Source organism: Strongylocentrotus purpuratus, unplaced genomic scaffold (genome assembly GCF_000002235.5).
Source record: "Strongylocentrotus purpuratus isolate Spur 01 unplaced genomic scaffold, Spur_5.0 spur5_scaffold_9, whole genome shotgun sequence".
In the NCBI taxonomy this organism is placed as follows: Eukaryota; Metazoa; Echinodermata; class Echinoidea; order Camarodonta; family Strongylocentrotidae; genus Strongylocentrotus; species Strongylocentrotus purpuratus.
In genome coordinates this window covers 19872028-19885720 of record NW_022145615.1, presented here as the reverse complement: position 1 = coordinate 19885720, position 13693 = coordinate 19872028, and the positions used below count along the sequence as shown (strand labels likewise).

The following is a 13693-nucleotide window of genomic DNA, read 5'->3' as shown; positions in this document are numbered from 1 at the left end:
AATGAGCCCCTGATACTAGAACAGGTTTCAAGGAGTAATTAGTCACTATAGTTAGGTAGATTAGAGAACAACCTTGAGGAGCAGACGTGTCTCGGATATCATGATATTGGGATGTAATGAAAAAACGATTATCACAGGGGCGTATCCATGCAGGATTATGAAAAGGGAGGGGGACAACCCCTAAAAACAATTCGGAAAAGCAAAAAAGAAAAAGAAAAAGCTTTTAAAAATGCTGTACGATATTTAAGACATAAGACACCACCAATGGAATATGCTTACAAAGGAAGAAAAAGAAATTGTGAAATTTCATGAGATGTTATGTTAGGAGAATATGGTCATTTCCTTTAATGTAAATTTAAAAAATAAAAATAAATTAAACAGTACAGCAAAGGCAGGACGCAACTTAATGAGAAATGTTTTTTGTTAATGTTTCGATATCTGCCTCTTCCCCTAAGCTCCTACCCCCTGCCGCCCTCCCCTATTCCTTGTGGAGGTCAGATGACATCATTCTGCTGAGTTGGGGATGAGGTACATTAACAACCCTCCTCTCCAGATTGCTACAACAGCAGACTCCGAAGGTTACAAAACCCCTTTACCTGCGTTAGTCATGGCTGAGTCAGGGTGGCGTATTCAAGAGTATGGTAATTTATTATCATGTTCGCCCCTCAGATGGACATGTCTTTGAACAGTGGCATAGCGTCATGGAGCCATTGAGGTGTCACTGGTATCATGGGGGGGGGGGGTGGTAACGGTTTTACATGCCGGGTGAGAGGGAAAGGTGTGAGAAGGGGTCCTATCATCACGTTTCTCTTTCCACTTCACTTCATTTTTTCTTCTCCTCCTCCTCCTTCTTCTTCTTCTTCTTCTTCTCCTTCTTCTTCTCCTTCTCCTTCTTCTTCTTCTTCTTCTTCTTCTTCTTCCTCTTCTTCTTCTTCTTATTCTCCTCCTCCTCCTTCTTCTTCTTCTTCTTCTTCTTCTTCTTCTCCATCTTCTTCTCCATCTTAATTTTCTCCTCCTCCTCCGTATTTGTTTCCGCCTTCTCCTTCTTCTTCGCATTCTCATTCTTTTTCTTCTTCGCCCCCCTTCTCTCTCTCTCTCTCTTTCTCTTTCTCTGTCATTTATCTTTCCCCCTTGTTTTGCTCCTTTTGACAGGGAGAGGTACGTTCCCCTTTGTTATGAATATCTAGCTGCCCTTTCATGTTAATAATACAAAAGCTTGTTTAAAATCGTTTGCATCATTTTTTTTTTGCGATAAAGGTCATAAAAAGGTCACAAACTTACAAGTAGCCTCATGATCCATGATTAATATCATATCATAACACCTGCGGTAACCCGATGGATAAGGGGTAAGTATGATGAAACAAGAAGTCTGTTGGATGGACGGAACATTAATACCCCCTTTTCATCGCAAAATGTGCTCAGTCATAAGTATAGTAGATTTTGGGGGTGGAATTACAAACGACCCGTGTCCCACAACAACAACAAACAAATAAAAAAAATATATAAAAATCTGCTCTATTCAATTATTGGGTAAGTTTTCGGATAGGGACATGGACCCTAGGTAGGGTCCATGTTTCTCGTTACCCACCTTTGAGAATAAGCAATATCAAGGGGCGGCACTTATCACGGAGAGGATATGGCACCCTATATAATTATGATCGAGTGAAAGCATTTTAATTGCCCCCCCCCCCCCCCCCACATTCGGATCTTCGTCATTTTGACTTTTCCTTGGTTTGGTTTTATTTTCCGAATACTAAAAACCCACATAATATATATATTTATACATACATATTATGTATGACCATAAAAAATAATGATAATTACTCAAAAACAATACGGATGGATCACTCTATTGAGAGCAATTATTTTAATGGCTCTTTTCTAATTTCTAGAGATCCACTTTGAACAAGGAAAGAGAAGAATGCGATTGCAATTTTGTGTCTGTCTGTCTCTCTCTCTCTCTCTCTCTCTCTCTCTCTCTCTCTTTGTCTCTCTCTCCCCCTCTCTCCACCATCTCTTATTTTAACTCGAAAGTACACGACTTTCAGCGGCATGACATCCTCTGTCGATCATTATACAAAACTATTTGGCATGTTTCCAGCACGCATACAAAGCAGAAGAAAAAAAAACTTTTCAACCGCAATTATTATTATGACTCGGCAAAAACTTATTTATTTTGTACATGTGCAACAGACCAATGTATATAATGCCACATAGGGCCTTAGGCGCTATCCTTTGATTTTTTTTCGTGACTGAATGTGAGGGCATAGGGCACAGGGAAATCCACATAATTATGGGGCATGCCCCTGACAAAACCAAATCAGGTAGACAGTGTGTATACGCCTAATAGGCCTACACACTAATTACAAACGAAGAATGTGGCCCCTAGATACGCCCCCATCAAATTAAGCTCCCCAAAATACCTGAAAATGAAGAAAATTTTCCCTTTTTTTAATGATTAAATGTCACAAACCTTGGGGCTACTTCCAACCCCCTCCCAGATAGGGAATCCTGGACCCGCCACCGCTATAAATGTGATGTGCTTGGCATGGGGCTCTTTTTTGGTAAGCCATAATGTAGGAGAAGGGGCAATTACTTTTTTTCGAGGTCTTCTTTATCAAACCAGAAAATGGTTGGTGTAATGACAATCAAACCGAATGTAGTCATGTTTAGCAGAGATGATTCCCACATGCAATAAGGACAATACCATGTAGGTGTCGTGGTCTTAGTGGATAAGTCACCGGACTGTGGATTACATGGTTCGGGTCCCCTTGCGGCACTAATGTCCATTGGCAAGACATTTATCTACATTTGCCACACTTGACCCAGGTGAGGAAAAGTGGTACCATGAAGGAATTTGTCCTTAAAAATGCTAGGACTCCATAATGGCAGCCATGCTAAAGCTGGGGTAATACGATGAGCGACAGGAGTGTCAAGTTTGACAGACATGAGCGCTTTACAAAAACCAACTATTATCATAATATTATAATCATAATATTATTATCATGCAGAAAAGGGTGCATAGTTTCTTAGGGTGGGCCTTATTGATTTTGCCTGGTAACGGTGGGAGTGGAGGAACATTCGTCCCTATTGAATTCTTTGTCTGCACCCATTGTGTAATTTGGCAGCATGGTTCAAAAGAAAGCATCGCAGGAGTTCGAAATCAAGTGTAAATCAATGCCAACGCATGCACAATCACGTCACATAATATACAACAGCTTGTGATCTAATCACGTGCGTCATTGATTTATAATGGCGTTTTTTTTCTCTCTCGCTCTCTCTCGCTCTCTCTCTCTCTTTCATTCTGTTTCCATATGTCTTTCTTTCTATTTCAACCCCATCCTTCTCTCTTATTCTCTCCTCACTCTTCCAAGCCATCTCTTTGCACTCCCTATATTCTATCTCAATTCTTCGCTCCCATCCGTTACCCTTTCCTTCCCAACCCTATTTCCCTCACTTTAGAAGAAGAAAAAACTCTCCCCTCCCTCCCTCTCTCTCTCTCTTTCGTTCTCCTCCACTCTTCATTGCTCTCACCCTCTTTCAGTTGCCCCTTTCTAGCTGCCGCCCGTCCTCTTATATCTATCTATTCCTTATCTCAAACTACCTAGCTTTCTCTCCTCTCTCGATCTCTCCCCACTTTACTCGCTCTTCCTGGCTCTGTCTCCCCTTATTGCCTGTTTTAGTAGCTGTGCCCCTCTTGCCTCCTCATTTTCTCTCATTCCCTCCCCTCTCTCTCTCTCTCTCTCTCTCTCTCTCTCTCCCCTCCCTCTCTTTCTCTCTCTCTCTCTCTCCCGCTCTACCCCTATATCTCTCACTCGATTCCCTCCCCCCTCTCTCTCTCTCTCTCTCCCCCTCCCTCTCTTTCTCTCTCTCACCCTCTCTCCCGCTCTACCCCTATATCTCTCACTCGATTCCCTCCCCCTCCCCCTCTCTCTCTCTCTCCCCTCCCTCTTTTCTCTCTCTCTCTCTCTCTCTCTCTCTCTCCCGCTCTACCCCTATATCTCTCACTCGATCCCCTCCCCCTCTCCAACTGGCTCTTTTCCACTCTTCTCTTATTCCTATCATTCATACAAACCATCTGTGTGCTGTTTAATCATTGATATTGAATCTGTATGCTTAATATGCTCCTTTATTGTTTGAAATGACATTAACATTGCATCTTGAAGCATATTTTTTAATTGATCTAAATTTATCTAAATATAAAAAGGTACCTACAGCAATTAAAGTAACGTTTCCTAATGACCACATAGTTATATTTTACGTCTCTTTATTACTTAGAACCCATAGATTTATACAATTTAAAGGTAAAGACCAGTATTGGAAACGCCCCGATTTCAAAAAATGAAATGGAAGCTCTTATTACCAATCATGTGAAAGAATATGTTGAATATTACACAACGATAAAAATTTTGACAGGAAACCGCCTACTAATTGATATATTTGGTAAATTAGTATATCTATATACTGTTGAGAGATAAAAATGCACGTGTCGCGCACGTGTGTGTAGTCCCATATACATCTTCTGTGTACAGTGTTTCTAACTTTATGAAGACTTGGCCAAATTTCTTATAATTTTGATGATTCCAGAACCTTGCAGTACATCTATGCTAGATGATCAACCTTTTCTGATCGATATCACGTTTCTTTCACTATGCAATTGCATGACCATAACTGGTCTTTAGCTTTAAATATGTAGGATGGACAACGACCTTTTGAGTGACACATTCTACAAAAGGCAGTGAAAAAATATAATTTATTACACACACATCAGACCATACAGACTCCAGATTTAGCCATGCATAAATAAAGTTCAAAACTTTTCATTTGATGAATATAAAAGAGTTTTAATTTGGCCTCTGTAATTTTCATGAACCATCATTCAGAACACAGATTGCTCCTTACAAAAAAGCTATTTCCTAAAAATATATGTGGCCGAATGAACAAGTCAATGGACAGTGAATCAAAGGGGAAGAGACTGTGTTTGTTTTTTTAATCCTGCCATGGCACTCAAGTAGTTTTGAGAGATTTTAATCTACATTCACAGACTCCACCAAAGTAAAATCAAATACCTGCATGATTAAAAAATACATAATTTTCTTAAAGGTATTAGGTAACTTTGCATATGATTCTAAACAAAATCCTGGATTTAGCTCATGCTGCATTCATAATTTTAAACCTTTAGGTCAGAAATGAAACCCATGACTTTTACAAGCCAATCGCATGTTTGATAATCAAGATATTTATGATTGGAATTAGAAATTTCAAAAATCGTTAAACATTTTTTATAACACTACAGTCTACTGGGGAAAATGAGTATGGTAAAAACCAGTCACTAAAGACTTTTACTGTCTTAAAGCACTTCATGATCATTTTGAAGAGCAATTTTTTAGGGCTTCAATATTACACCATATCACAGACACTGATAATAGGCAAGGCCGTGCATCTCATATTTGTAAAATTGGAAACATTGTTTAACAATGCCTTCAATAACCATTACAATTGCTGTAACCCCTTCCACATACTACTTCAAGCTTGAGGCACATAATCAAGATTACAACCAATGTAACCAATCTCATATCACGCTAGCAGTTATTGGTCAATACCTTATTTGTCTAATTTTTTCACTTCCAATTAAAAAATTAAAAAAATGAGTCAATGTATTGCAGATTCTGAAGATCAATGGTAATTCCTTAAAAAGGCAGTATAAAAATATAATGTATTACACAATCAATGATTTATGTACAAAAATGGAAATGGTCTACAATTACATGTTAAGTGCAGCTGCATCTTTCATACAAATGTTATTCTAGGAAAAAGGTTTTAACTTCATACAAATGTTATTCTAGGAAATAGGTTTTAACTTCATACAAATGTTATTCTAGGAAATTGGTTTTAACTTCTTGTAAAGCCTGAAACTGTAAGTACCCCGGAAACAAAAAGCACTTTGTTGTTACATTACATCATACTTCTGTTTTAAAAATAAAAATAATATGTGTTTATACAGCGCTTAATACATATAACAACGTTTTTAAGCACTTCACCCTCCCCCCCCCCCCCCTGCAGAGAAATTCTCAAACATTTGCTTCTCCTGAACCAAACTGAACACTTCCTGCTTCCCCTTAAGTCATGCTCTGAGAAACCCCGCAACTGGGTAATGTCCCACCAGTTGGTACAGAGTTGGCTGCGTGCCAGATTTGTGCAAGCATTAATTAAATGGGAATTCCATCAAGAACTGGTGTGAGCAAGTTGTGATGCATTATGCAGAGTTACTCCTATTGCATCATCCTTGAAGACTCAAATCTGATGAAAATACAACTTTATATCAATGGAAAGCTGAATGTATGTAGGATACAAATTTAAAGGAATAACAAATATTTTCCCTTACAGTATTGCACAAAAGCAAATTAAAACCTCATTTTCCGCACCTCACCAAATTACGGGTCAACAGGGGTCAGATTTGCCGTAGCAACAGTAACGACATAACATGCGGACCCAATTGGCTCGCCTACATGTATATAGCTGAGGCCATGAGCCGGGCTTAATTAATGCAAAGTCATTGCGATTATGCATACTCCGCATAACATGATGTCATCAAGTTGATAGCTAGTTTTTAGGGTGACAACTTCTGATTTTCAAAGCTTTAGATTTAGATTTTTCAGAGAGCTGTTACTTCTCTGACATACACTAAAAGTAGCATATAATTGGTATTATTCTAATCTGTGGCTCATTCGCTTTCGGTTGATGTACAATTCATCTATTTCCTTTTTCACTTTCGACAGGGTCTTTAATTCCCCCGTCATGATGCTGCAGTGTTATTTTTTCAACCGATGCTTCATAGCCGAATTGGTGTTCAAGCGAGTACGGTTGTAAGCAGACAGAGATGCTTTGTGAATAGGAACTTCCGATCGGGCAACTCTAATCCTGCCGTCACGATGCTGCTGAATACTTCTTCAACCAACTCTGCATAGCAAACAAGCTTCCTGTGCTGAGCCTCTCTATATCTTCACCACTAGGTGGCGCTCTTTGATAGAAGACTCTGGTGGGTATTTGATCATCAGCTGCCTTCCCTGTGACGGGATCCACAACATGGCCTCTGTAATTATGATAGAATTGAGAGAAAAGAATCGTTATTGTATAATTATTTTCTTAATTTAATTGCCATTACATACACGTAAGTGCAATATTTGCAGCCTGTTTGCATTTTTACACCTTGGCCCATTTGCATAAAACTTACAATTGATGGTAGCTTTGTAATTAATGGTAACTTTCATGGAAACCTTGATTTGATTGGCTGTTGAATGATGTTGCCATAGAAGTTAATATTGATGGCAAATTGTAAGTTTTTTAGATTGTAAGTTTTTTATATTTTTCTCCAATTTTTCCACATCAGAAATAATTACTGAGCTTTTTAGATCTTTTTTTAAACCGCCCAGAATTAGCCTGGTCTCAGCTACTAGAGATTTTTAGGCCATATAATTAATGTTAAATGAAAATATATAAAAGGTCAACGGGTAATGAGGTATATTTTTTTATTAAACAGCCTAAAATTTCTACTTATTCACACTTGAGCAAACTAATGTATTATTAACAGTAATACAACTTTGTGTTGTACAATATGGAATCTTAAAGAAATAAATATGAAAATCAGTTACAAAAAATCTGAAATCATTGTAGCACCAAGACTATTTAATGATAATAAAAAAAATGGGTCATTAAATATATTCATATTCACAAAACAGGATTTTACCATCATTTTCAATGAGCTAATAATACCATGATTATGTAACTTTTCAAACTCACTGTATATGCCACACTTAAGTGGGTTCTATTTGGATTAGATATGTTGATTTGTTATGTCTGTGGATAAAGAACATCAGAGATACATTAATTCATCCAATTGTGACTACTGACCAAATTTCTTCGTCTAATCCCAATATCCTACTAATACATGTATTTCTTCACTTGACTTGACCAACACATTCCCTAAAATCATTACCTTATTGTATCAGGAATCTCTTTCAGTACTGCCTCACATTTCTCTCCACTCTCCTCTGATAGCTTCGTTAGTGCCCTCACAATAGACTCCTCTAACCAGGCTGAAGCACCAACTTCATTGGCATCCAGCTTGAGTTCTGCGTCTAGCTGCTGGTGGGTTTTGGATGAAGTGACTGACTGGTAGACTACTATGTGGTGTTTCTTGGGGAGACCCCGGGACAGTAAAGGTGGATAAACAGACTGCAAGGAATTGAAGGGAAGAAGGTATAAGATGTCTACTTAAAGCCTATCAGTACTAGTTTACAGGAGGGATTAGACCACCCTGCAAGGTCACTGACAGGTGGTTATCTCATCAAATCAGCTCTCACTTAACATAAGAAAAAGAGGATCATGGGGGACCAATGGTCACTGATTAGGCATAGTTTGCTTTATAGAGGGCGCAAGTAGTTGTAAGTAGTGCAGTGGGGCTTTAAAACTTATAATTCAGAGAGTTCTTAGAATGATTTATGGGGGCTAAAGTATTACATACAAAAGATAATGATCTTCCTAAAGAACAGTTCATCCTAGCCTTCCTCTTTTGTTCATATAAATCAACATAGATGTTCTTACATATTTTGCCACGTGAAATTTACAACAACATAAAAAATGCATTTGATTTATAGTGCATTACAGCAGTTTTATCTGACTCTTGATTTGTTTAGTAAGGTTTGCTTATGGATAGGCATACTTAGTCTAAGCTCCACAGTTCTGATTGTCATAAAAGTCATAACAGTCTGGAAATCAAGTGAAATTTAGTCCTAATATAGAATGCTTGGGCTTACATTGAATCATCAGGCCATTGCTTCAGGTCGGTTAGTCGCGTTACACGACCCTTCGTGAAACAAACATGGAAGTTCAGGTGAAGAAGCACGTTAAGGGAAGCGACCTTTCATAGATTTGCCTTTAGGTTTCCACAAAGTGTCAGGTAAATTGGACCAGACCATATGTATATGAGAGGGTTTATTTCACAAACATTACCCCCAACATTTTGTGAATAAAGGGGCATGTTTACACAAAAGGTCAGGTAAAGCGACCACCAGACCCAACCCGATGACACGATGATTCCAATTAAGTTGATTTCTTGTAGGCTAAATAAATCCCTAAAGATTTGTTATAAATGACAAAAGAAGTAGTATTGCAAGCACGTAGAGTAAAACAAACGTTTGTTTACCTCCCATAAAGCAACTATATTCGGACTGCATTTATTTGGGTCTACTTCAATTCCGGTCTCTTCATGTAACTCTCTCAACCCGGCTTCAACTAGCTAGAGAAGAGAAGAATTGATAATAATGAAATTATAATGATGATAATCACACAGCTTAAAGATGAAGTTGAGTTCTGGTCATGCGATTGCATTGTGAAAGAAACGGTGTGGAACCGACCAGAAAAGGTTGATCATCTAGCATACTAGAATTTGTGTGTATTGCAAGGTTCTGGAATCATCAAAATGATAAGAAATGTGGCCAAGTCTTGGTAAAGTTACAAACACTTGCACAGAAAGATGTATATGGGACTACACGAACACGTGGCGTAAAAAGCCGGCCCCCCCCCCCCCCGATTTTTACGATGTTACATGCATATTTAGAATATGAAGGCATTTGAAGAGCCATGCTTTTCAGGGAACATGTCTTAACTGATTTTCTTCCACACTTGCATAATAAGAATGAGTACCTAATGCTCACAAATTATTTTTCACCTCTTCCCAGAACTCAACCTTCTCTTTAATTTATTGGGTTGGAGATTCTGCAGTTCAATTCATTCTTTGCTTTAAAGATGATGTAACTCCAACCTCAAAATATTAATAGTAATAATAATAATAGTACTACTACTACTACTACTACTAATAATAATAATATATAAGATCTAAAAGGCACTAAATCCATTTCAAAAGCAAATGATTAAGGTGTACATTTGAAGAAGAAAAAAAAAGGATCACATAAAAGCAACTGCATTATAAACAAAGGAATATGACTAAGACAGAACATACCAAAATGAAAGAACAATTAATTATATGTCAAATTATACAGATACATTTAGAGATTATTTTTAAACACTTTAACTGATCGGCTATTATATCTATTGAGGGAGAGCATTCCACAATGAAGCATGGGCAAAGGATCTCCCCCCCCAACTTAGTATTGAGCTTAGGAAGACCAAGAAGAGAGTTTTGAAAGTGCAGATCTGACAAAATGAAGATCTGGATGGATATTAATGATTTATCAAAGTAATATTGTACTGTGGAGCAGAGCCGTGGACACAATGAAATAAAAGCAAAATCATTTTGGAAACATCTGAAAGGACTTTAGACTCACCGTTTCTCCCCTCTCCAAGTGACCGCCTGGAGGAACCCAGACGCCTGGAAAATTACGGAGATGGGATGCTCTTCTGGTCAAGAGAAGGTACTGGTCAGAGGACCAGAGCAGAGTGACCACTCCACAGTCCACACCACGGTCAAGCACCTCCTGCGTTATGTTAGTTACATCACTGGACGATAAGCCATGACAAGGGCAGAATGAAGGATGCTGGGTAAAAGAGACACATGGGGATACTATCTTTCTTGTGTTTGAAAGTAGAGGGCAGTGTTTTATGAACTGTCATAAGTAAGCCCTCACCCGTAGACCCATTGAAACACATGTATACAGTGTATTGAACAAATATGCAGTATATTAAACACAATGTTCTTTCTTTAGCATATAATTATAATGAATAAACCTGGCAAATGAGTACATTTCCTAAGAGAAGGAAAGTAGTCAAAGTAACACCCCTTTTAAAGGCACACTGTCCTACTTGTAGCTACTTGCTCCCTCTATATAGAAAACTTCCCAAATTGGTGCCTGTTGGTCCCCCATGATCCTCTTTTTCTTATGTTAAATGAGAGCTGAGTTAATGAGATAGCCACCTGTCACAGTGACCTCGTTGGCTCGCTGTGTGATCTAATTCCTTCTAGCTGCAGTAGTAACGCCTACCTTTAAAAGGTGATGACCGTGCTAGGGTGGAAAGCTATAGACCTATTTGGGCCTTGCCACCTATTTTGAAAGATTCTTGAAAATGCTATTCATGACCAGCTCTATCACAATTTACATGACACAAGTTATCAATGCCACCCTACAATCCGATTCTAGACCAATGCAGCGTCTATAATTGGGCCCTTGATGTTTATCATGTATATCAATAAGTTACCGCTATCACTCTAATACAAATTATTTTTGTGCCATTGGTACACAAATGTTATAACTGTAAAACCTTAAACCATTGTGATTTTTAAAGAAGAGCATATTTCCAAATCAAGAAACTATTTTGAATCACAAAAATTAAATGTCTTATAAATTGTACTTCAAAGATTTTATGGTACAACACTTTTGCAAAGATCTGAACAGTTCGCAAACTTTGTGAATATTTATTATTTAATGCACAGAAGTTTTCTGGGTTTTACAGTAAATGCGCTAACCTTTAGTACAACTGCATCTGTTTCTTTGGTTGGATTTGATATTACGAGTCGGTTGTCTTCTAAAGTACAGCTGACCAGGGCCTCTAATCCACTATGTCCCAGAGAGTCTAAGATACACTACACAGTAAATGAAAATAGATTCAGAAATAGTCACACAAATTATAATAGAAAGCATGTATAGATTAACCTTCGTTGGAATACTACCTACACAACAGGGCAAAATGCCCACAAATAATAATACCATAATTTGGATTTATATATAGCGCTTAATACGGTATATCGTCGCTAAGCGCTTTACAAATATTAATACCCTGGTCATCAGATTCATTCATGCACAATGTGCACCATCTCCACTCCCTATGAAGTATTCCTACCGAATATGGTCAACTTGACGGCATAGGCAATTACTAAGACCAATGCTTTTGTCATCCTAAATGGACTGTTATATTGACTGCTTTGAGGAGTAAGGTAAAAACTATTGCCAAAAATGATCTAGAAACTTTACTGTGTACCGGTACTAAGATACAGTCAAGATAAATGAGGAGTTACAGTTTTAACTGTGAATCTTCATATGCAGTATATATGATATCGCATTTTCCAGGAGAAAAATTATAATTTTTGCAGCTGGTGAAAGCAATCTTTAATAGTGGTTCTTAATGAATATAAACTCAGGAGAGACCGGAGGCTTCTTCCTAACTTCTCCCCTGGCCTTGACACCCCCCACTTGAAAGGGATAGATAATACTTATAAGAGTTTTTAACTGTTCAAAATGGCTTTCTTGAAGGTGCTGTCATTTTCGTGAAATAAGCCAATGCTCATTGACTTTTGACGTAGCAGTTCATTGCGCGATTGCGTGTAATGCCTGTGGGGGATATTATGAGATTCCATCTCCCCATAAGCATAGACTAGTATTATACACAGCTCAGAATACAGAAGTTTGTGTGTAAAATTGTATACACTAGACTAGTGCAGTGGCTAGTGCCAGTAACTTCACGAGAGTGCCAAGGTTCTGTATTGCTAAAAAACTCAAGAGCATGAACTTGCCCCCCCCCCCACTTCCTTTTGGAAAATCCTGGATACGCTGCTACATATTATCGTCATCATCATCATCATCATCATCATCAAGACAAAAGTCATCAACAACATTATCGTCATTCTCAATTAATGCATGTAGACTACACACACAAACTAATGTTAGTGTGGGACTGTAGGCGAAATTGTAGCTAAGTAAAATCTGTGCACTCTTACATCCTTAAAAACAGCTCTTTCTATCGACCCCTTTGATAAATTACGAAGGTAAACGAGAATTCTCTCTGGTACTTTCAAATTTGCCATCGCCTTGCTGGAATCCGTCGTTTCGTCAATAACTTGAACTGTGTGTTTCCTAAGTGATGTGGTTACATAACCACTGCACTACAGATGATTTTGTGTTGCTGCAGCTGATTTTGTGTTACTACTGCGCCCACTACGTTGAATGTTCAGTCGGATCAAAATATGGAGAAAAAAAAATGAATAGGCCAAGTTATGAGTGCATTTTAGATTCTCGCTTATGTTAAACCAATGTGTATAAAAGGGATACATCGGGCCTTGTCCTATTCGTTTTCTCTAAAGTACACGGAGGGAGGAGGAGGAGGAGGGGGGGGGGGGGGGGGGGGGGGGGTAGGAATGACGAACGGGAGGGATGGCATTATATTGTGCCAACAAGTGTTGATGTTTTAACAGTAGTAAAGATAAGCATTAGGTAGTTGTTATACAGTGCGTCCCAGAAAAAACGAAACCGAGAATTATCGATGTTTTTATCATAACTTAATCACAATTATAATTAATAAATGACACATATTTGGAAAGCTTAGATCCTCCTCTTTCATTTGATGCAACTCATATAGTGCATATTTCACGCATGAGTGATTAAAACCAATTTGAAGAGAGGAAACCAAAAAATCATTTGGCAGGCGGTATCTGAATTTCAAAGAGAAAATCACATTTCTAGAAAGTTGAGTTTCTGCCCTTCCATATGACACCTCAATCATGAAAAATGAGCAAGGAATGACCAAGTTCTGTTTGTTTAAAGTAGCGCTTGCATTTCCAAAATTTTATCAAACGAATTCGTTTTCACTGGCTGCCTGCCGTAGCAGCAAACAGAGTTGACAAAAGACTTAACTCCGTTTCGTTGACAATCAGCCGTAGATGAAAGACTTCATGCATGGCTGA

The 13693-nt window shown here is 38.2% G+C and overlaps 1 protein-coding gene across 2 annotated transcripts; it reads right to left on the bottom strand.

Annotated features, from left to right (window-relative positions):
* Positions 1-5643: 5643 nt before the first annotated feature.
* On the bottom strand, positions 5644-12895 carry LOC100891461 (nucleoside diphosphate-linked moiety X motif 17). Of its 2 annotated transcripts, XM_030977169.1 has the most exons (6): positions 12731-12895; positions 11483-11599; positions 10347-10556; positions 9206-9298; positions 7997-8235; positions 5644-7093 (listed from the first exon to the last, which is right to left on the bottom strand). In XM_030977169.1, the coding sequence occupies exons 1-6, from the start codon at positions 12815-12817 to the stop codon at positions 6928-6930; spliced, it is 912 nt and encodes a 303-aa protein (XP_030833029.1). In that variant the 5' UTR covers positions 12818-12895; the 3' UTR covers positions 5644-6927. The 2 variants fall into 2 exon arrangements, with proteins under 2 accessions (XP_030833029.1, XP_030833030.1); XM_030977170.1 differs by lacking the exon at positions 9206-9298.
* Between the last annotated feature and the right edge of the window lie 798 nt (positions 12896-13693).

What these genes read in the sequence shown, in the direction of transcription:
- LOC100891461 (XM_030977169.1), bottom strand. Translation starts at nt 12,817, where the DNA reads ATGGCAAATTTGAAAGTACCAGAGAGAATTCTCGTTTACCTTCGTAAT. An exon ending in ATATAGTTGCTTTATGGGAG is followed by an intron (nt 8,236 to 9,205) that starts GTAAACAAACGT and finishes AATTCCTTGCAG; the next exon opens with TCTGTTTATCCACCTTTACT. An exon ending in GAGATTCCTGATACAATAAG is followed by an intron (nt 7,094 to 7,996) that starts GTAATGATTTTA and finishes TCATAATTACAG; the next exon opens with AGGCCATGTTGTGGATCCCG.